Source organism: Capra hircus, chromosome 22 (genome assembly GCF_001704415.2).
Source record: "Capra hircus breed San Clemente chromosome 22, ASM170441v1, whole genome shotgun sequence".
Taxonomy (NCBI): Eukaryota; Metazoa; Chordata; class Mammalia; order Artiodactyla; family Bovidae; genus Capra; species Capra hircus.
In genome coordinates this window covers 1,476,021-1,503,492 of record NC_030829.1, presented here as the reverse complement: position 1 = coordinate 1,503,492, position 27,472 = coordinate 1,476,021, and the positions used below count along the sequence as shown (strand labels likewise).

General features: G+C 41.1%; 1 protein-coding gene across 1 annotated transcript in view; it reads left to right on the top strand.

The window, feature by feature from the left end:
* NEK10 (NIMA related kinase 10) overlaps positions 1 to 27,472 on the top strand; it is a 290,322-nt gene that overhangs the window by 146,409 nt on the left and 116,441 nt on the right. Inside the window, exons 24-26 of the mRNA XM_018038472.1 lie at positions 8,482 to 8,611; positions 9,182 to 9,252; positions 20,814 to 21,027. Of these exons, the coding sequence (XP_017893961.1) occupies positions 8,482 to 8,611; positions 9,182 to 9,252; positions 20,814 to 21,027 (415 nt within the window). The remainder of the gene's footprint in view (positions 1 to 8,481; positions 8,612 to 9,181; positions 9,253 to 20,813; positions 21,028 to 27,472) is intronic.

Sequence of the window (27,472 nt, the reverse complement as noted above, 5' to 3'; positions counted from 1 at the left end):
TTCCAGCAGTTTTGCCCTTATTGAAACCAGGATTTTTTTTTTTGCAAACCTTTCCCACAAATGATGTTGTGTACATTATCTTCTGGCCCTGGAGGCCTGTGAACATTTTATGATCCTCTTTTGATGAAGGCTGCTCAACCAGAAAACTTATTTTCCCTCCAAGTGTCTTTTCTTTATATTTCTAATCTATGTCAGCCTCAGGAAATGCTAAACAGGGTTACATTTTTTCCAAGGCAAAGGTGCAGTGAGTTACAAGAAAGAACCAATTAGCTCAAAGGTCTGATGTGGTTAATTTCAAGGCTATGCTTGTTTTTCTTACATTCCCATCACTTCACGGGAAATAGGGAAACCGTGGAAACAGTGTCAGACTTTATTTTTTATTTTTGGCTCCAAAATCACTGCAGATGGTGACTGCAGCCATGAAATTAAAAGATGCTTACTCCTTTGAAGAAAAGTTATGAGCAACCTAGATAGCATATTGAAAAGCAGAGACATTACTTTGCTGACTAAGGTCCGTCTAGTCAAGGCTATGGTTTTTCCAGTAGTCATGTATGGATGTGAGAGTTGGACTGTGAAGAAGGCTGAGTGCTGAAGAATTGATGCTTTTGAACTGTGGTGTTGGAGAAGACTCTTGAGAGTCCCTTGGACTGCAAGGAAATCCAGCCAGTCCATTCTGAAGGAGATCAGCCCTGGGATTTATTTGGAAGGAATGATGCTAAAGCTGAAACTCCAGTACTTTGGCCACCTCATGTGAAGAGTTGACTCATTGGAAAAGACTCTGATTCTGGGAGGGATTAGGGGCAGGAGGAGAAGGGGACGACAGAGGATGAGATGGATGGATGGCATAATTGACTCGATGGATGCGAGTCTGGTTGAACTCTGGGAGTTGGTGATGGACAGGGAGGTCTGGCGTGCTGCGATTCATGGGGTCGCAAAGAGTCGGACACGACTGAGCAACTGAACTGAACTGAACATAAGGTCGGCTACAGCAGTTAGCTGGTTGAATCTCCTTGCAGTCAAGAGACTCTCAAGAGTCTTCTCCAACACCACAGTTCAAAAGCATCAATTCTTCGGTGCTCAGCTTTCTTCATAGTCCAACTCTCACACCCATACATGACTACTCGAAGAACCATAGCCTTGACTAGATGGACCTTTGTTGGCAAAGAAATGTCTCTGCTTTTCAATATGCTATCTAGATTGGTCATAACTTTCCTTCCAAGGAGCAAGCGTCTTTTAATTTCATGGCTGCAATCACCATCTGCAGTGATTTTAGAGCCCCAAAAATAACGTCTTATACTGTTTCCACTGTTTCCCCTTCTATTTCCCATGAAGTGATGGGACCAATTGTCATGATCTTTGTTTTCTGAATGTTGAGCTTTAAGCCAACTTTTTCACTCTCCTCTTTCACTTTCATCAAGGGGCTTTTAAGTTCCTCTTCACTTTCTGCCAAAAGGGTCGTGTCATCTGCATATCTGAGGTTATTGGTATTTCTCCCAGCAATATTGATTCCAGCTTGTGCTTCTTCCAGCCCAGTGTTTCTCATGATGTACTCTGCATAGAAGTTAAATCAGCAGGGTGACAATATACAGCCTTGATGTACTCATTTTCCTATTTGGAACCAGTCTGTTGTTCCATGTCCAGTTCTAACTGCTGCTTCCTGACCTGCATACAGGTTTCTCAAGAGGCAGGTGGTCTGGTATTCCTATCTTTTTCAGAATTTTCCACAGTTTATTATGACCCACACAGCCAAAGCCTTTGGCATAGTCAATAAAGCAGAAATAGATGTATTTCTGGAACTCTCTTGCTTTTTTGATGATCCAGCAGAAGTTGGCAATTTGATCTCTGGTTTCTCTGCCTTTTCTAAAACCAGCTTGAACATCTGGAAGTTCACAGTTCACGTGTTGCTGAAGCCTGGCTTGGAGAATTTTGAGGGTTACTTTCTAGCGTATGAGATGAGTGCAATTGTGCGGTAGTCTGAGCATTCTTTGTCATTGCCTTTCTTTGGGATTGGAATGAAAACTGACCTTTTCCAGTCCTGTGGCCACTGCTGAGTTTTCCAGATTTGCTGGCATATTGAGTGCAGCACTTTCACAGCATCATCTTTCAGGATTTGAAATAGCTCCACTGGAATTCCATCACCTCCACTAGCTTTGTTCATAGTGATGCTTTCTAAGGCCCACTTGACTTCACATTCCAGGATGTCTGGCTCTAGGTGAGTGGTCAGACCATCATGATTATTTTGGTTGTGAAGATCTTTTTTGTACTGTTCTTCTGTGTATTCTTGCCACCTCTTCTTAATATCTTCTGCTTCTGTTAGGTCCATACCATTTCTGTCCTTTATCCAGCCCATCTTTGCATGAAACGTTCCCTTGGTATCTCTAATTTTCTTGAAGAGATCTCTAGTCTTTCCCATTCCGTTCTTTTCCTCTATTTCTTTGCATTGATCGCTGAGGAAGGCTTTCTTATCTCTTTTGCTATTCTTTGAAACTCTGCATTCAGATGCTTATATCTTTCCTTTTCTCCTTTGCTTTTCACTTCTCTTCTTTTCACAGCTATTTGTAAGGCCTCCCCAGACAGCCATTTTGCTTTTTTGCATTTCTTTTCCTTGGGGATGGTTTTGATCCCTGTCTCCTGTACAGTGTCACGAACCTCATTCCATTGTTCATCAGGCACTCTATGTATCAGATCTAGTCTCAAATCTATTTCTCACTCCCATTGTAAAATCATAAGGGATTTGATTTATGTCATACCTGAATGGTCTAGTGGTTTTCCCTAATTTCTTCAATTTAAGCCTGAATTTGGCAATAAGGAGTTCATGATCTGAGCCACAGTTAGGTCCCGGTCTTGTTTTTACTGACTGTATAGAGCTTCTCTATCTTTGGCTGCAAAGAATATAATCAATCTAATTTTGGTGTTGACCATCTGGTGATGTCCATGTATAGAGTCTTCTCTTGTGTTGTTGGAAGAGGGTGTTTGCTATGACCATTGCGTTCTCTTGGCAAAACACTATTAGCCTTTGCCCTGCTTCATTCCATATTCCAAGGCCAAATTTTCCTGTTACTCCAGGTGTTTCTTGACTTCTTCCTTTTGCATTCCAGTCCCCTATAATGAAAAGGACATCTTTTTCGGGTGTTAGTTCTAAAAGGTCTTGTAGGTCTTCATAGAACCATTCAACTTCAGCTTCTTCTGTGTTACTGGTTGGGACATAGACTTGGATTACTGTGATATCGAATGGTTTGCCTTGGAAACAAACAGAGATCATTCTGTTGTTTTTGAGACTGCATCCAAGTACTGCATTTCGGACTCTTTTGTTGACCATGATGGCTACTCCATTTCTTCTAAGGGATTCCTGCCCACCATAGTAGAAATAATGGTCATCTGAGTTAAATTCACCCATTCCAGTCCATTTTAGTTCGCTGATTCCTAGAATGTCGATGTTCACTCTTGCCATCTCCTGTTTGACCACTTCCAATTTGCCTTTATTCATGGACCTTACGTTCAGGTTCCTATGCATTATTGCTCTTTACAGCACTGGACCTTGCTTGTATCACCAGTCACATGCACAACTGGGTATTGTTTTTGCTTTGGCTTCATCCCTTCAGTCTTTCTGGAGATATTGCTCTACTGATCTCCAGTAGTATATTGGGCACCTACCCACCTGCGGAGTTCCTCTTTCAGCATCCTATCATTTTGCCTTTTCATACTGTTCATGAGGTTCTCAAGGCAAGAATACTGAAGTGGTTTGCCATTTCCTTCTCCAGTGGACCACATTCTGTCAAACCTCTCCACCATGACCTGCCCGTCTTGGGTGGCCCCACATAGCATAGATTAGTTTCATTGAGTTAGACAAGGCTGTGGTCCTAGTGTGATTAGATTGACTAGTTTTCTGTGAGTATGGTCTCAGTGTGTCTGCCCTCTGATGCCCTCTCGCAATACCTGCTGTCTTACTTGGGTTTCTCTTACCTTTTTCTTTTCATCTTTACCCCTATGCAAAACAACTTTATTAACTAGAATATTGTCCTCACGTTTTGCCTGTCTTTTACCACCTCTAAAATACTGAACCCATCACAGATTTGCATGTCATCCTTGTGCTAAAGTCATGCTTGTTTTCATGTGTCATTCTTATTTTATTATATGTGTGACAAAACGAGTACAATAATCAAACTGTTAACAAAGGTGACAACATAACCACTGTAGGAAAGAAGACTATACTATCTACACTCTGAACCTTTTAACATATTATCTCATTCCATTTACTTTCTGAATGTATTGATACTTTGCTGCATTTAAAGGAAAGAAGTCCCTTCTCCCAACTTATATAAATCATCATATTATTGAATTGTTTGTGAAGTTACAAAGTATTTGTATTTTTAAATGTTTTTAAAACACCTGGGTTCAATACTTTCTTTGTTTACCTCCATAATGAGTAAATAGAATCTTTGGCAATTAGCGACTTAATTGCTCACATAAGTGAGGGACTACTAATTGAATTTAAAAATCAAAACAGTTGCCTTTTTAAAAAGTTATATCAAGCATCCTTCCTTCCTCATCTTTCTCCCACCTTGTTTTCACTCTTAGTTTATGAATTCACACCTTTTTAAAACAGAGGTAGTATTTAGATAAACTTCAGTCCAGTCTCCTCTCAATGGCTGCTGATTATGGACTGTGTTGACTTATTTATCTAAGTATTGCAATAAAGAAAGACTGTCCTTGCCATCTACCTAACTATACTATCCCTAGCTTCACTTGGTTTTTTGCCCCAACTTTCCTGAGGTATTATTGACAATTGAAAATTACACATATTTGAGGTTTGCGATATGATATTTTGATACTTGTGTACATTGTGAAATGATTATACAACCAATCTAATTAGTTGCTTCACATTATTTTTTGTGTGTGCTGAGAATACTTGTGATGTACTCTCTTAGCCAATTTCAAGTATGCGTGTGTGTGTGCTAAGTTGCTTCAGTCGTGTCTGACTCTCTGCAAACCTATGGACTGTAGCCCACCAGGCTTCTCTGTCTATGGGATTTCCCAGGCAAGAACACTGGAGTAGGTTGCCATTTCCTTCTCCAGGGGATCTTCCCAACCCAGGGATTGAACCTGTTATCCTGCGTTCTTTACTGCTGAGCCACTAGGAAAGTGTGCATTAGTTTGTTAGGGCTGCCATAAAAAATAACAGGGTCTGGGTGGCTTAAACAACAGAAATTTATTTGAAGTTTAGAGTCCAAGATGAAGGCGTTGCAGGTTTGGTTTCTTCTGAGGCCCCTCCTTGGTTTGCAGGTGCTGTCCAGTCCCCTTGCTGCCTCTTCCCACAGGTGTCACTCTGCACAGGCACACTTCTGCTGTCTCCTCCTCTGCTCACACAAACAGCGGTCATACTGGGTCAGAACTGCCTGCCCTGGCCCCCCCCGCCGCCCCCCACCTCGCACTCCCCCCTACCCCCTACCCCCGCCAAATGGCAGCTCTGCATCAGCTCACAGAAGCCTTTTCTTTATACATGATTACACCCTGAGGTACCAGGGATTGGGACTCAACACATAAATTTGTGGGGGAAGCAGAGAGACACACTTCAGACCATAACAGAACATTTTGTGGCTTTCAGAAATCAGACTGTATTTTTGGCTTGCTTTTCATTGTAGTTATGAAACCCTTTTATCTTACAGAATATTCAAGTTGGACCTCAGGAGCACAATGATAGTTGGCAGCTGAGTGGTCTTTTATTGACCTTTCTTGTTCTCTTCCAGAGAAGTGATTCTTTTTATTTTCAGGGGGTGGTGGACAGCTTTCAGAATCTGATGGAAGCTATCTTCCATCAGTTAACTTTGACTAACAACCTCAAAACTTAGTGGATTGATACAATAACCTTTCCCCCTCTTCTTGTGGTATATACCGTGTACTGTAGGGGGTCACAAACAGTCAGACACAACTTGGCAACTGAGCAATAGCAACATACTGCATGTTGGCAACCTGGGCTGGTTTGATCTGGGATTGTTGATGCATGCTGTTTGGGCTAACCTGTGCATTGTGGTGACCTGGCTTTCAAGGGCTCCGCTGATGGATGTGGTGGTAGGCATGGGGACTGAATGTAACTGGGCCATGAGATGCTCATCATCCAGCTTGGAGAACCTAGGCTCAGTCACCTGCTTGTGGTCGTTAGGGTCTTCAAGAGCAGGAAGAGAGAGTGAGCCACAAAGACTAAATGCTTCTATGTTCTCTCCCTGCATCACTTTTCCTGGTGTCTTCTTGGCTAAAGCAAGTTATATGGTCAAGCTCAGATTCAAAGGGTACAACATGGACTCCATCTTTTGTTGGGAGGAGTGGCACAGCCATGTTGCAAAGGGGCATCTGTGCCTCTGGCTGTGAGAGAAGTCTGTGGGCTCTGGTGAGATGAAGGAGGAGGTGTAATGATGAGAAAAATAAACTAAGCAACTTCTGTTCTGATAAGTGTTCTCCTCTACACTGAGTAATTATCTTTCAAGGACAAATTAAGGCCGTCTTCCAGGGAAGTACAGATGCTGGCTATTTAGAGCAGAAGTGCACGGCAACTGGGAATGGGAAGGGGGTTTGAGGGGGATGGGTGGAGCACTCAGAGCATCTGTTTGTTATGAAACATCTTCTGAGTTCTCAGTAGATAAAAATATGAGACATTCATTTGTGGGGAGCCAAGGATTTTTTGTTGTTGTTGAAGAACTTTTTCCTATTATGGCATTTTTTTTCTTTTCTTTTACTTTATTTTACTTTACAATACTGTATTGGTTTTGCCATACATCAACATGAATCTGCCATGGGTGTACATGTGTTCCCAATCCTGAACCCCTCTTCCACCTCCCTCCCCATACCATCTCTCTGGGTCATCCCAGTGCACCAGCCCCAAGCGTCCTGTATCCTGCATCATAGCATTTTTTAAAATGTGAGCAGTTGATCAACTGACAACAGGGGACATTTTGTACACTTAGGACCAGTAGAGCCCTAGAAATTTCACCCCAGAATCCTCCTTTGCCATTTTTAAACTCAGACAGTACATATGAAAATAACTGAGAGATCTGGAAATCATACTTCCTCTGTAAGTACATAACGTAAGTCTTAAACCAGGGATCATTCCCCATAATCTCACACTAATAGCAACTCCTTGGTTACTCTAAACAGCCAATACTTACTGTTCAGATACCAATTTATGAGTTTCTTTATATATTAATCTACTGTCTAACTTAACCATTAATCCCTACCCTACTAATTTAGAGGGTTGAGCATAGTCCTAAGTACACACTATAAAAGTGAATCATCAAACTATTAATTTAGGGTGTGTGTGTGCTGAATGCTTTTGACATATGTCTATAAATATGAGGGAAGAAACTTCTATTAGTTCAAAATATCCAAGGGAACTGCACTCCTGTCCACATTTAAAAAAATGCCAAACCCTTAGACCATCACAGTTTAACTCCATTTAAAGACTGACAGCATCCTTGTCCAGGGCTTCCCTGGTGGTTCAACTGGTAAAGAACCTTTCTGCTAATGCAGGAAATGCAAGAGACAGGGGTTTAATCCTGGGTTAGGAAGATCCCCTGGAGAAGGAAACAGCAACCCACTCCATTGTTCTTGCCTGGAAAATTACACAGACAAAAGAGCCCAGTGGGCTACAGTCCATGGGGTTGCAAAAAGTTGGACACAACTGAACATACATGCAGACACAGCATCCTTATTCAGACTAGAAATGCAATTTCAGAAGAGATGAGCATGGTGGATGTTGTCATTTTCTGCAACGTATTTAAGTATGGTCTTGCTTTAGACTTTATAAGCTAGCATTAAATAGCAAAGGGATGGTGCTGTGTCAGTTTTGCTTATAAAAAAAATCACCATAGAATCTCAGTGGCATTCCACAATAGGCATTTACTGTCAGACCCCCAGGTCTCTGGGTCTCCTGGGCTGAGTCTCCTTCAGGCTGCAGGTTTACGTGTGCAGATCTGCTCCATGTGGCCAGAGGGGCAGCAGCTACCTTGGATTAGTCCTTTGGACAGGGGCTCCTAGAGAGACAAATGGAAGCACCGAGGCCCTGATCTGGTGCCATGCCACCTCCACACTCCACTGGCAGGGCAAGACAGCGCAACCAGTAGCAAAGCCAGGGGTTGGTAACTAATACTGTCCACTGAGATGAAAGGGTGGGATATTCAGAATTTCCAGAATAGTGAGAACTGGAGCCAATCATTCCATCTACCAACAAGAGGTGGTTGTTTCTAAAAGCAGAAGGACATTTAATAGAAGTTGTTTATGTGATTTATTGCTTAGAATTGCTCGATTGTGCTTCTTGATTCACCTAAGTCTGAGAGAATTCAAAGATATATTTAAATATGTTTACTTGAAATAGTAATCAAGAGTTTCCTTTGTTTTTCTCCCATCTCCAATTATGGCTTGAAAATCGAACTTTTTCCCGGGCCGACTTCTCCGTTTGCATCATGCGTTAACATCTTGGTTTCGCTTCAGCCCGGAGGTGCTGAAGAGCGAGCCGTACGGGGAAAAGGCAGACGTGTGGGCAGCAGGCTGCATCCTTTACCAGATGGCGACCCTGGACCCTCCCTTCTACAGCACCAACATGCTCTCCCTGGCCACAAAGGCAAGCAACCTTGGTAGACAAAGGGTCTCATGCTGCCCAAAACACCAATCCTTTTCTTCTTAAACAGAACCTTTGTGATTTTAGTAAAACTACCCATTAAAAGCAGTCATTGTTTTATTAGCCCCATGATCCAGTTTATTTATTTATTTTCTCCTTTCTTCTAAATCTGCTTCATGTGCTGTGGCAATTTGCCCCTATAATTTTCTTCAATTTATCATAGAAAATTATAAAAATAATATATCAAACTGCTTTTGGTCTTTTATTTTTACTTGTGGTTTGGACTGCCCTCGATCCAATATATTATATTATCCTACAATATATTATATTATTCTATCATTTATTATGAATCTGAGGTTAACTTTTACTTAGCTTGAAGAATATAATTCTGTGCTCAAGAACTGTTTAATTAATGCTACTTTTAAAATTGTTGGGGTATTTTTGTTTCTGATGAAAATGTGTGCATGAGATTATGGTGCTTGTTATGTAGTTCTTGCGTCATGGCCAAGTGTCACCATGCAAAGGCCCCTGTGGCTGCTTTACTTCCCTTACTCCAGCCTGTTTGTCTTGCAGATAGTGGAGGCGGTATATGAACCAGTGCCAGAAGGCATCTACTCTGAAAAAGTGATCACTACCATCAGCAGGTAATTAGTCCCACAACTGCAAACCTACAGAGATTATCAAGAAATACATCATATCTGTGAAAATGTGCTATTAAGAGAAAGGGTTCCCAAATAATCCAAACCTAGAAAAATGTTTGGACATCATTTGTCATAGAGACCATTTGAAAGCCACCACGTGTCCAAGAGGAAATAGTACATTCACTTGAAATAACATGTTACCGTTAATCTGATTATTCAGAATGTTTCATATCAATCTATATACCAAGTGTGATCTGCTAAAGAGATATTTCTCCAAAGAATATGTATAAATGGCCAAGGGGCACATGAAAATATGCTCAACACTGCTAATTATTAGAGAAATGCAAGTCAAAACTGCAATGAGATTGCCTTACACCAGTCAGAGTGGCCACCATTAAAAAGGCTACAAACAATAAATGCTGGAGAGAGTTTGAAGAAAAGAGAATCTTTTCACACTGTTGGTGGGAATGTAAAGTGGTAACAGCCACTATGAAGGACAGGGTGGATATTCCTTAAAAAACTAAAATAGAGCTACCACATGATCTGACAATCCTACTCCTGGACTTATATCTGCAGAAAACAATAAATCAAAAGGATACATGCACCTCAGTGTTCTTTGAAGCATTATTTAAAATAGCCAAGACATAGAAGGAACCTAAATGTCCTTCAGTAGATGTATGGATAAAGAAGTTGTGGTACATATATACAATGGAATATTACTTAACCAATGATTGATTGATTCCAATTGCTAATGACTCCATTTGCAACAATATGGATGACCTAGAGATTGAAAGTGAAAGTCACTCAGTTGTGTCCAACTCTATGTGACCCGATGGACTATGCAGTCCAGGTAATTCTCCAGGCCACAGTACTGGAGTGGATAGCCTTTTCCTTCTCCAGGGGATCTTCCCAGCCCAGGGATCGAACCCAGGTCTCCCGCACTGGAAGCGGATTCTTTACCAGCTGAGCTACCAGGGAAGCCCTTAGAGGTTTTATACTGAGTGAAATAAGTCAGATAAAGACAAATATCAAATGATACCACTTATATGAGAAATCTTAAAAAATGGTATGTGTGAACCTATTATATAAAACAGAAATTGAGTCACAGATATAGAAAACAAATGTATGGTTACCAAGGGGGAAAGTGTAGAGAGATAAATTAGAAGTTTGGGATTGACATATAGATACTACTATAAATAAAATAGATAACTAATAAGGACCTACTATATAGCACAATAGTAATTTCTCAAAGAAAGTCACAAAGAAGTGCTCCAGCTATCCACATAGCAGGAGTTTAATGAAAATTATTATCCCTGGAGAGGCTCAAAGTTCTGCCTCCACAGAGCTTGTCCAAGGTGACCCTCCCCTCAACTTACCCCTGCTCCCCTTGCTGCAGCCACAGGGAGCTCCCTGCTGCTGCTCTTCCCTTGTCCTGGTGCTCACTTCTGTCTGATGCATGCAGCAGCACGGGCCCTCACTTCCCCTGGGTCTCTGCATAATTAGGGGGCCTGCCCTGATGCCCCCACAACCTCTCTGAATTCTCTTGGCCCCTGACCCACTTTACAAAGTTCACAGCATCCACCACCCCTGACACATTATCCGTGTGCATGCAGATGTGTTCCTTTATTGTCTGTTTCTTCCCCACCAGAAGAGAGAGACTTTTTCAGTTTAGTTCACAGCTGTCAAATGCCCAGAGCAATGCCTAGTACCAAGCAGATCCTTAACAGTTTACTGGTTGTATGAATAAATGACATTTATCTGCCTGATTGTTACTTCTGGACCATTTTATGCCCTTAAATTGGCCCAAGGTTACTATTCTGCCCCATTAAGCTGAGTCAAATCCTTACTGTTATAATAAAAATCCTAGGGTCACCCAGATGGAATCTTTATTCATCTCCCTGCCCAATTCCCTTAAATTTCAACTCTATATCTACCTTCACTCTTGGCACAACCTCTGATGAAATGTAATAAACACATTATTGTGGCTGTGCGCTTTCCCCTCTGGTTTCTCTATTCAGCCCACCGTTTAGCATTAATAGATTCTCCTCACGTGATTGTCGGATTATATCCTGAATCTTTCCTTGCTCAACACAATGCTACCCAATTGCACTAAGCACCATAGGCCCAGCTGGTACTGAGTTTCACCAACTGTGGACTCTGAGCAGGCAATTTGACTACTTTTTTGGCATCTCCGTTTCCTCATCTGGTAAAATGGGGATTGTAATGTTAACAACCTCATCAGGCTAATGTGATGATTATAACATATGCAAATCACTTAGCATAGAGCTTGGCAGATGGTAAATCTTGAGCAATGTTGGTAGCTATTATTGTTAGTGTTGTGGGAAATGAGCTGAAATCCATCTCTAAATCATTTGAATTCCACATCATACTAGATCCACCCTATTGCTAATGAGTCCAGACAAATGTATTTAAACTGCGCACCTCCTATTCTCTGCTATTTGCTTTCTGGAAAGTGCATTAAAAATTCAAGAAATCTCCAGAGAGGTCAAGATAAGAGTGCCAAATTTATTCATTTAATTTCCCCTTTTCTTAGGTATTTATGTTCCCCAAAGAATAAGAGAGGGAAGTACAGAGGAAAACTACAGAGACTGTACTCTGATTTTGTGTTGCTGGGCAAACAGGACCATAATTTGCTTCTGACAGGCTCCCTGATTATTGGTATCCATGCCTCGTGGAGCTGGAAGGTTAGGCTTAGGGTATCAACATTATTATGAAAAGGTCAGAATATCAATAGGTTCTAGAATTGGGTGGATTCTAATCCTCACTCTTCCACTCACCTTTACCTCCCCAAGCCCCTCTTTCCTTATCTATGATGTATGGGTAGCAATTCTGACTACTCATGGGCTTACTCTGAAGCCTAAGTAAGATCATGCTTTTAAATAAGATAAAACTTTTTAGCATAGTTCTCAGCATGTAGCAAGCCCTTAATTAAACTAGGTGTGGTTATTAATAATATTACTTATAGAATGAAGTATATAAAAAATATGATAAATGTGATGAAGTGTGGTAAAAGAGGCAAATGAGAAATTACAAAAGAACTTGGTCTGGTTGAGGGATTTGGAAAAGTTTTTCTATGAAAAAATGACACGTAACCTAAGACCTGAACTCTGCTAAGTCTCAAATAGCAAACATAACAGAGAAAGCGTATCATAGATCCACATCTCTGAAGGCTGTCCTGAGCAAGAGAGCTTGCTAATTGGAAGAACTGAAAGAAGCTGGGAATGTGGCATGTCAAGTACGACAGGGAATAGCTAGCAAAAGAGCCACGTTGAGAGTTTTGAACTTTTATCCCCAGTACTAAGAGGACTGAAGAGTTACTAAAAGGCTGAGACATAGTGAAAATCTCTTTAGCTAGGATCGTCCTGGCCAATTTGCAGGGAGTACTCTGGAAGGAATGAGAGTGAGGAGAGGCAGGTCCAGTTGTCCACTGTAGCAGCCTTGACTGGACTGGTGGTGTTGCTGGAGAGAGAAGTGGATTGTTCCCACTGTTGCCTGGAAGTTAAGTCAACAAGTTTTGAAGTACAGTCATAAAAGGATTGGAAAATACTTTGGTTAACTAGGACAATTGAATGATATTGAGAATACAAAAACAATTGGATTTATTATGTGAAACCTCAGCAAAGGGAGCCAAGACCACAGATTGGAAGTTTGGGAAGGGAGGGAGCAAGGTCAGTTCACCAATAGGAAGGAAATGTGTGTCAGAATTAGAGATGTCCACTGTAGAGCAAGGCTTTCCTGGTGGCTTAGCTGATAAAGAATCTGCCTGCAATACAGGAGACCCTGGTTCAATACCTAGGTTGGGAAGATCCCCTGGTGAAGGGAATGGCAACCCACTCCAGTATTCTTGCCTGGAGAATCCCCATGGACAGAGGAGCTTGGCAGGCTACAGTCCATGTGGTTGCAAAGAGTCAGACACTACTCAGTGACTAAGCACCCAGCACACAGCAGAGCAGGCTGCTGATGGGTTATGAGTTTACCATCACCAGGATGTTTAAGATGATGAATGATCACTATTTAGGGTACTCCAGGTAACATGTTTTGAGCATACTTTTAATTCAGAATACTAAGATGCCATAATTAGTAGGAACAGACAATTTAATTTTAAAGTTGACTACAGATTTTAGTGCTGCACTCAATATGCCAGCAAATTTGGAAAACTCAGCAGTGGCCATAGCACTGGAAAAGGTTAGTTTTCATTCCAATCCCAAAGAAAGGCAATGCCAAAGAATGCTCAAACTACCACACAGTTGCACTCATCTCACATGCTAGTAAAGTACTGCTCAAAATTCTCCAAGCCAGGCTTCAACAGTACGTGAACCATGAACTTCCAGATGTTCAAGCTGGATTTAGAAAAGGCAGAAGAACCAGAGATCAAATTGCCAACATCTGTTAGATCACCGAAAAAGCAAAGGAGTTCCAGAAAAGCATCTATTTCTGCTTTATTGACTATGCCAAAGCCTTTGACTGTGTGGATCACAATAAACTGTGGAAAATTCTTCAAGAGATGGGAACACCAGACCATCTGGTATTGACCTTCCTGTTGAGAAACCTGTATGCAGGTCAGGAAGCAGCAGTTAGAACTGGACATGGAACAACAGATTGGGTCCAAATAGGAAAAGGAGTATGTCAAGATTGTATATTGCACCCTGCTTATTTAACTTATATGCAGAGTACATCATGAGAAATGCTGGGCTGGAGGAAGCACAAGCTGGAATCAAGATCGCTGGGAGAAATATCAGTAACCTGAGATAAGCAGGTGACACCACCCTTATGGCAGAAAGTGAAGAACTAAAGAGCTTCTTGATGAAAGTGAAAGAGGAGAGTGAAAAAGTTGGCTTAAAGCTCAGCTTTCAAAAAACAAAGATCATGGCATCTGGTCCCATCACTTCATGGGAAATAGATGGGGAAACAGTGGAAACAGTGACAAACTTTATTTTCTTGGGCTCCAAAATCACTGCAGATGGAGACTGCAACCACAAAATGAAAAGATGCTTGCTCCTTGGAAGAAAAGCTATGACCAACCTACACAGCATATTAAAAAGCAAAGGCATTTCTTAACCAACAAAGGTCCGTCTAGTCAAGGCTATGGTTTTTCCAGTAGTCATGTATGGATGTGAGAGTTGGACTGTGAAGAAAGCTGAGCACCGTAGAATTGATGCTTTTGAATTGTTGGAGTGTTGTAGAAGACTGTTGTGAGTCCCTTGGACTACAGGGAGATCCAATCAGTCCATCCTGAAGGAAATCAGTCCTGAATATTCATTGGAAGGACTGATGCTAAAGCTGAAACTTCAATACTTTGGCCACCTGATGTGAAGAGCTGACTCACTGGAAGAGACCTTGATGCTGGGAAGGCTTGAAGGTGGGAGGAGAAGGGGTTGACAGAGGATGAGATGGGTGGATGGCATCACGGACTCAGTGGACATGAGTCTGAGTAAACCCTGGAAGTTGGTGATGGACAGGGAGGCCTGGCCTGCCGCAGTCCATGGGGTTGCAAAGAGTCGGACATGACTGAGCGACTGAACTGAACTGACAGATTTTATGATTGCGGTGTGCAGCCTATAACAGATGTAGTTTCCATTTAAAGTTATTCAAAACTCAGTGTCTGAGTCACATTGCAAAGGCTTATCTTTAGAAAATTTGACATGAAACCAAAATCAGTTGTGAGTTGCATGTAATTACATACTTTATTTGCTTTGGATTTTTAGTCTCTAAATATTAAGTTTCAAAAGAACTAGAGAACAAATTCAATTTCCCATTTTCTTAGTTTCTTTCCTTAGCAGGCTTTTAAATCAGGAGAATAACTTAGTAACCCTGAAGAGTCTGAGGCAAAAAATATATTTTACTGCTCTGCCCAGTACCAATATTGCTATTTTTACCTTCCAGTACACTGTTAAGAAAATGTCATCTGTTTATTTTGTTTAAAGGAAGAGCATTTCGTTTTATGCGCATGATATTTCAGTTGCCTAAGTTTTCTCTGTCTGTGCTTGGTTGCATAAGCTGTCTAGCACTTTGTTTCAGAAGAAGTCATAATGACTAAAGAAGTTAGTGCTTTCAACTAGTCCTAAGGACAAATGGCTCTTTACATTTTCCATCCTATGAGCTTTGTTTCTTTAAACATGAAATGATAAGAATTAAACACTGTATCCCTCTGATTCTTTCCATCTGGTCACTCAGAGAAGAGTGGACACACAACGGGTAGCATGAGTGGACATCCCAGATTTTTTTCCTAGAACTTGAATTTATGCTTATTTGATTAGAAAATCATTAAAGCATTTGGTTGCTCTTAAGAATCTCCCTGAAATATCCAAGCAGAGAGGCATTTCAAACCAATGAGTTTAAACTGAAACTTCTGGTAGGAGATATTCCTGGGATTCCAAAAGCTTGTACGCAAATATTTTAGGTTATGTACAGGTAAATTATGAAACCAACTGCTCATTCATTTGTTCATTCATTCATTTGCTGAATACTCAGCAGGACCCAGATTCTGTTTCACATACAGGTGAGATCCCAGTGAAGGAGACACAGGTCGCTCCTCTCAACTTGCCTCCAGTCTCCAATGGTGATGCAGATAATCACAGTATAAATTACAGTGGCTTTGAGTACTTAAATATAGACAGTGAAATGAGGACTTGTGAAAGGGGGACAGTGAGTCTGTCTGAGCGAAGGTGATCCAAGAAGTCTTCCTGTTAGAGACCCGGAAAAGAGTAATAATAACCATAATGCAAGCTCACTTTCTTAGAACTTGAAAACAAATAGCCTAAAGATAAAGCTTGAAATGATAAAGTAGTGATGTGTTTATTACACTCATGGTTAATAAAGTCAAGAAAAGAGAGATCCAGGTGGAAAATTAGGAGAATTTTGGGCTCACCTCCCCTCATTTTAACATCCAAACTACAGCTCTCACTAAAATCAACCTGGGGACAAGTAGGGCAGATCTTCTTCAACCAATGTAAAGAAATATCCACATGGAGTCTAGTGGGAAGGGAGAAGAATGTGGTCAGGACCTCCACCCCTAGTAAGGACATGGAGAAGAGGGGACATCACAGGTTTAGGGATCCTCCCTGGGGAATGAAGGATTGGAGCTCCACATTGGGCACCCCAGATCTCAGGGCAGCCCTGAGGACTGACAGCACTGGAAGACAAGCCCCTTGCAAGTTTGAAAGCCAGTGTGTGTGTGTGAGGGGGTGGGGGTGGGGCGGTGGGTGCTCAGTCATGTCCGACTCTTTGCAATTCCATGGACTGCAGTCTGCCAGGCTCCTTTTTTCATGGAATTTTCCAGGCAGGAATATTGGATTAGGTTGCCATTTCCTACTCTAGGGGATCTTCCCGACCTGGGGACTGAACCCATGTGTCTCATATCTCCTGCATTGTCAGGCAGGTTCTTTACTACTGCACCATCTGGGAAGCCTTGAAACCCCGTGGGGCTTATCAGAGGGATGTAGGAAACTGGGCCTCTGCTCTTAAAGAGCATATAGCTTTGCCTGCTTCCAGTCACAGTGTGGAGGCAGAGATTGAAGCTGCCAGGGGCACTGGCCAGCCTGCCAAGACAGGACATGAGTCCCTGTCCAGCGCTCACCAGGCTCCCACTCCAGCCCCTCTTGTCCCATGCTGCTCCCACGAAGGCAGTCCTGGTCAACAGTTCTGCCACTGACGGTGAGAGTGTGCACACTTGAAGGGAGCAGGGCTGGCTTGGACTCCAGCCTGCTGCTGGGACAAGATATAAGCTGCCATTGCCAGCATGTGTGTCCCTGCATACACTCAGGAGGGAGCAAACTCAGCTCAGTAGTGTGGTACCAAACTCTTCAGCCACAACTCAGCCTCCAGGCCAGCAAGTACACCAGGGAGAAAGCAAAATCAGCAAAAAAATACAGCTTCAAGCTCTCAGCCCTGACTCTACACCTCAGACCAAGGTGGAGGCTGCCATCACATGTAGGAGAAACCCGGCTTCCTCAGGGCCCCTGCAGCAGGCCTTGTGGCCTGACCTCATCCTTAACAGTGTGGTGATGGCACTGAGCAGAGTAGAAGCCCCAGTTTGCACCTGGCTCTGGCTCTGGCCCTCCAACTCCACTGCCTCCCCTCCTACCCATGTGGCAGCTGCCAGTCCCCAGGAGAGAAGACATGGTCTGTGCTGATGTCAGATCCAGCTCTCCCACCAAAGCCACTGGGCACATGCAGGGATGCTCCCACACAAGGACTCACTTTCAAGATCAGAGCAGGTAACTGTGTCACCCAGTTTTATAGACTGAAACTCAAACAAAATGAGAAGAGGAATATGTTTCAAAAGAAATAAGGAAAAACCCTGAAAAGAAAATCTTAGTGAAAGAGAGGTAAATAATTTACGTGATAAACAGTTCAAAGCAATTGTAATGGGAATGACAACTGAATTTAAAAGAATAGATGAACACAGTGAAAAATCTTAACAAAGTACTAAAAATATTTTTTAAAAAACAAAACTGAGGAATACAATATAGTAAGTCTCTTACATACAAATGAGTTTTGTTCCAAGAGCATTTTTATTATTATTATTTTTTAAAATTTAAATTTATTTATTTTAATTGGAGGCTAATTACTATATAGTATTGTATTGGTTTTGCCATACAGTCCAGGTTCGATGCAGGATACAGGATGCTTGGGGCTGGTGCACTGGGATGACCCAGAGGGATGGTATGGGGAGGGAGGTGGGAAGGGGGTTCAGGATGGGGAACACATGTATACCCGAGAGCATTTTAACAAGTCCAATTTGTTTAGCAAAGTTAGCTTAGGTACCCAGTCAACATAATCAGCTATATAGTACTGTATTGTAATAGCTTTATAATACTTTTAAGACAAATAATACATTAAAAAATACATACAAAATTAAGAAAGCATTTTTAATCTTACAGTTCAGTACCTTGAAAAATACTGTAGTACCAGCTACATCACTGCTGCTTTTATGCTTGGCTCTGGATATCCTGGGCTTGAAATAAAGACTTTCTATTGCTGTTCTGAATGCACATAGGTGACAATGAACATCAGACATGTGAACTAACTTCCGTGATTGGATACACAAACTCAAGTTAGTGCCTTTGAAAGTTTGCTACTTGAAGGTCCGTATGTAGGGACCTTTCTGTAACTGAAATTAAAATTACAGTTGTGGGAATTAACAGCAGATTAGGTGATACAGAGGAGTGCATTAGTGATCTGGGAGATAGAATAATGGAAATCACCCAATCAAAACAGGAAAAAAAATATTTTAAAAAATGAAAATAGTTTAAGGGACCTCTAGGACAACATCATGCATGCTAACATTCACATAATGTACACTTGCCTGGAAAATCCCATGGACGGAGGAGCCTGGTAGGTGCAGTCCATGGTGTCACGAAGAATCGGACACTTACTGAGCGACTTCACTTTCACTTTTCACTTTAATGCGTTGGAGAAGGAAATGGCAACCCACTCCAGCGTTCTTGCCTGGAGAATCTCAGGGACGGTGTAGCCTGGTGGGCTGCTGTCTATGGGATTGCACAGAGTCGGACATGACAGAAGCGACTTAGCAGCAGCAGCAGCAGCAGGAGAAGAGAGAAAAGAGACGCAGTGTATATTTGATATAATTATGCCTGGAAATTTCTTTCCTGATATAAGGAAACAGATATCCAGGTACAAGAAGAACAGAGGGTCCCAAACAAGATGAACCCAAAGAGACCTCCACCAAAACCTATAGAAATTAAAATGGGAAAAGTTAAAACTAAAGAGAGGATTCTAAAAGTAGCAAGAGAAAAACAGTTACAAGGAACTCCCATAAGGCTTTCAGACTGATTTTTCTACAGAAACATTGAAGGTCGGAAGGGAGTTGTATGATATATTTAGAGTACTGAAAGGAAAAAAAACCTAACACCTAGGATACCAGGAAAGTTGAAATCAATCCTGAATACTTGTTGAAAGGATTGATGCTGAAGCTGATTTTGGTCATCTAATGTGAACAGCCAACTCATTGGAAAAGTCCCTGATGCTGGGAAAAATTGAGGGCAGTAGGAGAAGAGGGTATCTAAGGATGAGATGGCTGGATGGCATCACCAATGCAATGGATATGAACTTGGGCAAACTTCAGGAAATGATGAGGGACAGGGAGGCCTGGTGTGCTGCAGTCCATGGGGTTGCAAAGAGTCGGACAGGACTGGATGACTGAACAATACATACGTATGGAATCTAGAGAGATGATACTAATGTATCCATTTGCAAGGCAGCAAAGGAGACACAGACATAGTGAACAGATTTATGGACAGAGTGGTGGAAGGAGAGGGTGGGATGAATTGAGAGAATAGTATGGAAACATATACATTACCACATATAACATTGAAAGTAAAAGTGTTAGTCTCTCACTCGTGTCCGACTCTTTGCAACCCCATGGACTATAGCCTCTCCAGGCTCCTCTGTCCACAGGATTCTCCAGGCAAGACTACTGAAGTGGGTTGCCATGCTCTTCTCCAGGGGATCTTCCTGACCCAGGGATTGAACACAAGTCCCTGGTGGCTCAGACAGTAAAGTGCCTGCCGGCAATGCAGGAGACCTGGGTTCGATCCCTGGGTTGGAAAGATCCCCTGGAGAAGGGAATGGCAACCCACTCTAGTACTCTTGCCTGGTAAATCCTGTGGACAGAGGAGCCTGGTAGGCTATAGTCCAAGGGATTGCAGAGTCAGATATGACTGAATGACTTCACTTTCACTTTCTCCTGAATTGCAGGCAGAGTCTTTATTGTCTGAGTCACCAGGGAAGCCCCTATGTAAAGTTAGAGCCTTTGAATTAAACAATAGACAAATATGGTAGTGAGTGCCAGAAATTTTTAAATTATGCTAACCAGTGATCTTGACAATTTGTTTCCATGGGCATCTAGAATAGCCTCTACTACTGTTTAGCTGTGATAGAAACAATTCTCCCATTAGTAGGCTGATTGATATCTCTTGCCTCCAAAATCTGAGAAAGTTTTTAGCGTGTAATGTGTCAAATTGTCTACAGTTAAAAATTATGACATACAGCTTCAACTTCAAGTAACTGGTTTGCATTTTATTTTTATTGCATCATGCTTTGTAAGACTCTCCCTAATCAAGTTGTGTTGATCTTGCTCCAATACAGGTGGTAAAGTCCAGTAAGTTGCCACCCACCAGAATCTTTCCTTCCTTCTGGTGCATCAAGTGTGGTATTCAGGTCCTGTATTATTAAGATGCCTCTTTGTTTCATTGGCCAGTGAGTAGGGGTGGTTTTAGAGGAGAATCACTTACATAGAAGAAGCAAGATCCCACCCATCCATCCTGAGACTGGGAGCAACTTCCAACTCAGTCTGTAACCCTTGCCCATGAGCCAACCTGCAAAGTGAACAGTACCACTCCCTCTCCTTCCCAGATTTTCCAAATGTCTTTTGAGAAGTCTTGGATTCAGAAGTATCCTTGAAGTTCATCTTGTCTAGGTTCTTTTGGGTGCAAGCACCATGGGGGACACAGAGCAGAATTTAGCCTGTGGACTGGTCCTGACTTTGACTAGAGTGCTGTGATGAGCTTATCTTTCCTTAGATGCCTCACTCCAGATGCAGAAACCCGCCCAGATATTGTAGAAGTCAGCTCCATGATATCAGATATCATGATGAAGTATGTAGACAATTTATCCGCATCCCAGCTTGCCTTGGAGAAGAAGCTGGAACGGGAACGGAGGCGCACACAGAGGTATTTTATGGAAGCCAACCGGAACGCAATCACGTGTCAGCAGGAGCCGACTCTGCTGTCTCAGGTAAATGGGATTCTTTCAGTGTCTTCCGGATGAATTCTGATAGGTGTCTGAGGCTGTTCATGTTTGTCTTAAGGAAAATTCATCTTAAGTTAGAAAAATATTAATTGCTGTGTATAATATTTCACTGTTATGATATTTTATCCATTCTGATATCATAAAATTAAGTCAATATAATTGAATTCCAAAGAACTAACTCATAATTTGTTGTATATTACAAAATGAGAGGTATCAAAATTATAACTTAGAAATTCTTTGAATTTATAATATGGCTGCTGCTCCTGCTAAGTCATTTCAGTCATGTCTGACTCTATGCGACCCCATAGACAGCAGCCCACTAGGCTCCTCCGTCCCTGGGATTCTCCAGGCAAGAACACTGGAGTGGGTTGTCATATCCTTCTCCAATGCATGAAAGTGAAGTCGCTCAGTCGTGTTCAACTCTTTGCAACCCCATGGACTGCAGCCTACCAGGCTCCTCCGTTCATGGAATTTTTCAGGAGAGAGTACTGGAGTGGGTTGCCATTGCTTTCTCCATTATAATATGTATCTTTGTATAAATAGCAGTGACTGCTTATATTTAATTTTTTCAGCAATTTGGATTTATAGATAGAAATATTCTATGTAAGTTTAGAAAAAGGAAATAATGTTCACCTTGAATTTGTTTTTATTAGTCTGTGTAATTGATTTCATTTTTATTCATGGTGGTAATAATTTTGCCATGGTACAAATTAGAATATGTGCTTTTATTTTTCTTGGCAGTAACCTTTAACTTGCTGTTTCAGTTTATATCTGAGTATAACTGGAATAGGGATGTCAAAGGCACACATTTCCACAGGTGCATGTGGTGGAGCCTGTGACACTCTGTGTTATTTCTCTCTGCTTTTGTTGTGTTCTATGACTTATCCTTCACTCACACTCTGGGTTCCATGAAAACAGGGATTCAGTAAGAGACCCTGCAACCCATCAGTGTTCTTCTTTAACCCTCCTGGAGTTGGGCCTGGCATGGTGGGGTCATAAAGCCCATCCTTGATCAGGAAATCAGGTCATTAAATTCCTTTCCAGGATCCTAAGGACCAACTGTGCCTTGGCTGGGAAAACTATATAAGAAGTTAGTCCAGGAAGAGCCAGTTTTGATTTCTTAAATATCAGCATTTGCAAAACACCAATACAATATACTAACACATATATATGGAATTTAGAAAGGTGGTAATGATAACCCTGTATGCGAGACAGTTAAAAAGACACAGATGTATAGAACAGTCTTTTGGACTCTGAGGGAGAGAGAGAGGGTGGGATGATTTGGGAGAATGGCATTGAAACATGTATAATATCATATAAGAAATGAATCGCCAGTCTAGGTTTGATGCAGGGTACAGGATGCTTGGGGCTGGTGCACTGGGATGACCCAGAGAGATGGTATGGAGAGGGAAGTGGGAGGGGGTTTCAGGATTGGGAACACGTGTACACCCATGGCGGATTCATGTTGATGTATGGCAAAACCAATACAGTATTGTAAAGTAAAATAAAATAAAAAAGAAGGAAAGCAATACTACTTGGTGGGTTTATCTTGCCATACTTGGAATCCAGAAATTAAAGATCTGACATAGTTTTGGTGAATTATTTTGGATTTTATTTATTTATTTTTAGTACAGTCATGCCTTTTATTTCACTTTTCATGTTTTTTTTTTAATTATGATATAGTTGATTTACAATATACATTGCTTTAAGCTGTATAGCATAGTGGTTTAGACTTTTTCCAGTTTTACTCCATTTAAAGTTATTATAAAGTATTGGTTATAATCTCAGTACTGTAAATAGCACACTGTATCTATTTTATACCTAGTAGTTTGTATCTCCCTGTCCCCTACCCCTGTCTTGCCCCTCTCCCTTCCATCTTCCCACCAGAAACCACTCATTTGTGCTATATATATGTGTGTCTATTAGTTTCATTTTATGTATTTGTTGGTTTTTTTTTTAAGATTTCATGTATAAGTGATATCATGCAGTACTTTTCCTTCCCTGACTTATTTCACTAAGCATAATGCCCTCCAGGTCTATCCATTTGATTGAAAAGAGCAAAATTTCTTTCTTATGACTGAGCAGTCATCTATTGTGTATATATGTACCGCATCTTCCTTATAGTATTCTGCTTATGTTCTCTTCTAGAGATTTTGTCAATTCTAGTCTAATATTTAGGTCTTTAATCCATTTTGATGTTGTTTTTATATATGCTGTGAGAAAACGTTCTAATTTTATTATTTTACATCTCAGTTCAGTTCAGTCGCTCAGTCGTGTCCGACTCTTTGTGACCCCATGAATTGCAGCACGCCAGGCCTCCCTGTCCATCACCAACTCCCGGAGTTCACTCAGACTCATGTCCATCAAGTCCGTGATGCCATCCAGCCATCTCATCCTCGGTCGTCCCCTTCTCCTCCTGCCCCCAATCCCTCCCAGCATCAGAGTCTTTTCCAATGAGTCAGCTCTTCACATGAGGTGGCCAAAGTACTGGAGTTTCAGCTTTAGCATCATTCCCTCCAAAGAAATTCCAGGGTTGATCTCCTTCAGAATGGATTTGTTGAATCTCCTTGCAGTCCAAGGGACTCTCAAGAGTCTTCTCCAACACCACAGTTCAAAAGCATCAATTCTTCAGTGCTCAGCCTTCTTCACAGTCCAACTCTCACATCCATACATGACCACAGGAAAAACCATAGCCTTGACTAGATGGACCTTAGTCGGCAAAGTTATGTCTCTGCTTTTGAATATGCTATCTAGGCTGGTCATAACTTTTCTTCCAAGGAATAAGCATCTTTTAATTTCATGGCTGCAGTCACCATCTGCAGTGCCCCCAAAATAAAGTCTGACACTGTTTCCTCATCTATTTCCCATGAAGTGATAGGACTGGATGCCATGATCTTCGTTTTCTGAATGTTGAGCTTTAAGCCAACTTTTTCACTCTCCTCTTTCACTTTCATCGAGAGGCTTTTTAGTTCCTCTTCCCTTTCTGCCATAAGGGTGGTGTCATCCGCATATCTGAGGTTATTGATATTTCTCCCGGCAGTCTTGATTCCAGCTTGTGTTTCTTCCAGTCCAGCGTTTCTCATGATGTACTCTGCATTTTACATCTAGCCATCCAGTATTCCTAGAACCTGTTATTGAAGAGACTTTCCCATTCTGTATTCTTCCCACCTTTGTTATAGATAAACAGACAGGAAATTCATGGGTTTATTCCAGGCTCTCTATTCTGATCCATTGATTTATGTATCTGTTTTTGTGCCAGTATCATACTGTATTGATGATTGTAGCTTTGTAATATAATCTGAAGGAAGCATGATACCTCAAGCTCTAATGTTTTTTCTCAAGATTGCTTTGTCTGTTTGAGATCTTTTGTGTTTCCATACACATTTAAGAATTTTTTCTACATCTATGAAAAACACCGCTGGTATTTTGATAGGGATTGCATTTAATCTGTACATTTAATTTAAATGTCAAGATCATTTTTATGATGTTAATTCTTCCAATCCATGGACAGAGTATACCTTGTCATCTTTTTTGTCCTCGTAGTTCAGGCAGTAAAGAATTCACGTGCAATGTAGGAGACTTGGGTTTGATCCCTTGTATGGGAAGACCCCCTGGAGAAGGGAATGGCAACCCACTCCAGTATTCGTGCCTGCAGAATTCATTGGACAGAGGAGCCTGGTGGGTTATGGTCCATGGGGTCACAAAGAGTTGGACATGACTGAGTGACTAACCCTTTCATTTTCAGTTTCTTTCATCAGTGTCTTGGAGTTTTCCAATACAAATCTTTGACCTTCTTAACTAGATTTATTCCTAGGTATTTATTCTTTTTAATGAATGGTACCTGGAGCTGTTTTCTTCATTTCTCTTTCTGATAGTTTATTCTTAATGTGTAGAAATGTAACATTTCTGTATACTAGCTTTTTATCCTGAAACTTGACTGAATTCATTGATGAATTATAGTAGTTTTTTTGGTACTGCCTTTAAGATTTCAGTGTTTAGTATCATGTCATCTCCAAGTGACAGTTTTACTGCTCCCTTTTCCATTTGGGTTCTTCTTGCTTCTTTTTCTTATCTGATTGCTGTGGCTGGGACTTTCACTGTTATACTAAATAAAAGGGACAAGATTGGGCATCCTTGTCTTATCCCTGATCTTAGAGGAAATGCTTTTAGTTTTCCACTGTATAGTAGGATGCTAGCTGTGGGCTTATCATATATGACCTTTATTATGATGAGGTATGTTCCCTCTATACCCACTTTGTGGAGAGTTTTTATTATAAATGGATATTGAATTTTCCCCCACCCTTTTTCTGTATTTACTGAGTTGATCATATGATTTTTATTCTTCAGCTTTTTTTTTTTTTAACGTAGCATTGTTTTGCAATATGGTGATCGTTTCTGGCATACAGCAAGGTGATTCAGTTTTTGTATATATATATATGTTATTCTTTATCAGATTCTATTTTACTATAAGTTATTCTAAGATATTAAATATCATTCCCTCTGCTATAAGTAAGTCCTGGTTGTTTTTCTGTGTTATATACAGTAGTGTATTTCTGTTCATCCCAAATTCCTAATTTATCCCTTTCCCCTTTGGTAGCCATAGGTTTGTTTTCTGTGTCTGTGAAATAGTTTTGAAAATGAGTTCATCTGTGTCATATTTTTTAGATTCCACATATAAGTGATATAATGTGATATTTGTCTTTCTGTGTCTGACTTACTTCACTTAGTATGATAATCTCTGGGTTCATTCTTGTTGTTGCAAATTGCAGTCTTTTATTCTTTTTTATTTCTGAGTAATATATACAGTGTGTCTTCTTTATCCACTCATCTGTTGATGAACACTGTGTTGCTTCCATGTCTTGGCTATTGTAAATAGCACTACTGTGAACATAGGGGGGTGTGTGTCTTTTCAAATTAGTTTTCTTTGTATATATGCTCAGGAGCGGGATCATATGGCAACTCTCTTTATAAAAGTGTTTTGAGGAACTTCCTTACTATTCTCTAATGTAGCTGCATGAATTTACATTCGCACCAACAGTGTATGAGGATTCCCTTTTCTCCATACCCTCTATAGCAGTTATTATTTACAGACTTTTGAAGATGGCCATTCTGACTGGTGTAAAGTGATACCTCATTGTAGTTTTGATTTGCATTTTTCAAATAATAAGCAACATTGAGCACCATTTCATGTGTCTTTTGGCCATCTGTATGATTTTTTTTGGAGAAATGTCAATTTAGGTCTACCCATTTTTGATTGGGTTGTTTGTTTTTTGATTATTGGTCTATATGACCTAGATCTGATAGAGTGCCTGATGAACTATGGAATGAGGTTCGTGACACTGTACAGGAGACAGGGATCAAGACTATCCCCATGGAAAAGAAATGCAAAAAAGCAAAATGGCTGTCTGGGGAGGCCTTACAAATAGCTGTGAAAAGAAGAGAAGCAAAAAGCAAAGGAGAAAAGGAAAGATATAAGCATCTGAATGCAGAGTTCCAAAGAATAGCAAGAAGACATAAGAAAGCCTTCTTCAGCGAACAATGCAAAGAAATAGAGGAAAACAACAGAATGGGAAAGACTAGAGATCTCTTCAGGAAAATTAGAGATACCAAGGGAACATTTCATGCAAAGACGGGCTGGATAAAGGACAGAAATGGTATGGACCTAACAGAAGCAGAAGATATTAAGAGGTGGCAAGAATACATGGAAGAACTGTACAAAAAAGATCTTCATGACTCAGATAATCGTGATGATGTAATCACTAATCTAGAGCCAGACATCTTGGGAAGTGAAGTCAAGTGGGCCTTAGAAAGCATCACTACGAACAAAGCTAGTGGAGGTGATGGAATTCCAGTTGAGCTCTTTCAAATCCTGAAAGATGATGCTGTGAAAGTGCTGCACTCAATATGCCAGCAAGTGTGGAAAACTCAGCAGTGGCCACAGGACTGGAAAAGGTCAGTTTTCATTCCAGTCCCAAAGAAAGGCAATGCCAAAGAATGGTCAGACTACCGCACAATTGCACTCATCTCACATGCTAGTAAAGTAATGCTCAAAATTCTCCAAGCCAGGCTTCAGCAATACGTGAACCGTGAACTCCCTGATGTTCAAGCTGGTTTTAGAAAAGGCAGAGGAACCAGAGATCAAATTGCCAACATCTGCTGGATCATGGAAAAAGCAAGAGAGTTCCAGAAAAACATCTCTTTCTGCTTTATTGACTATGCCAAAGCCTTTGACTGTGTGGATCACAGTAAACTGTGGAAAATTCTGAAAGAGATGGGAATACCAGACCACCTGACCTGCCTCTTGAGAAATCTGTATGCAGGTCAGGAAGCAACAGTTTGAACTGGACATGGAACAACAGACTGGTTCCAAATAGGAAAAGGAGTACGTCAAGGCTGTATAGTGTCACCCTGCTTATGTAACTTCTATGCA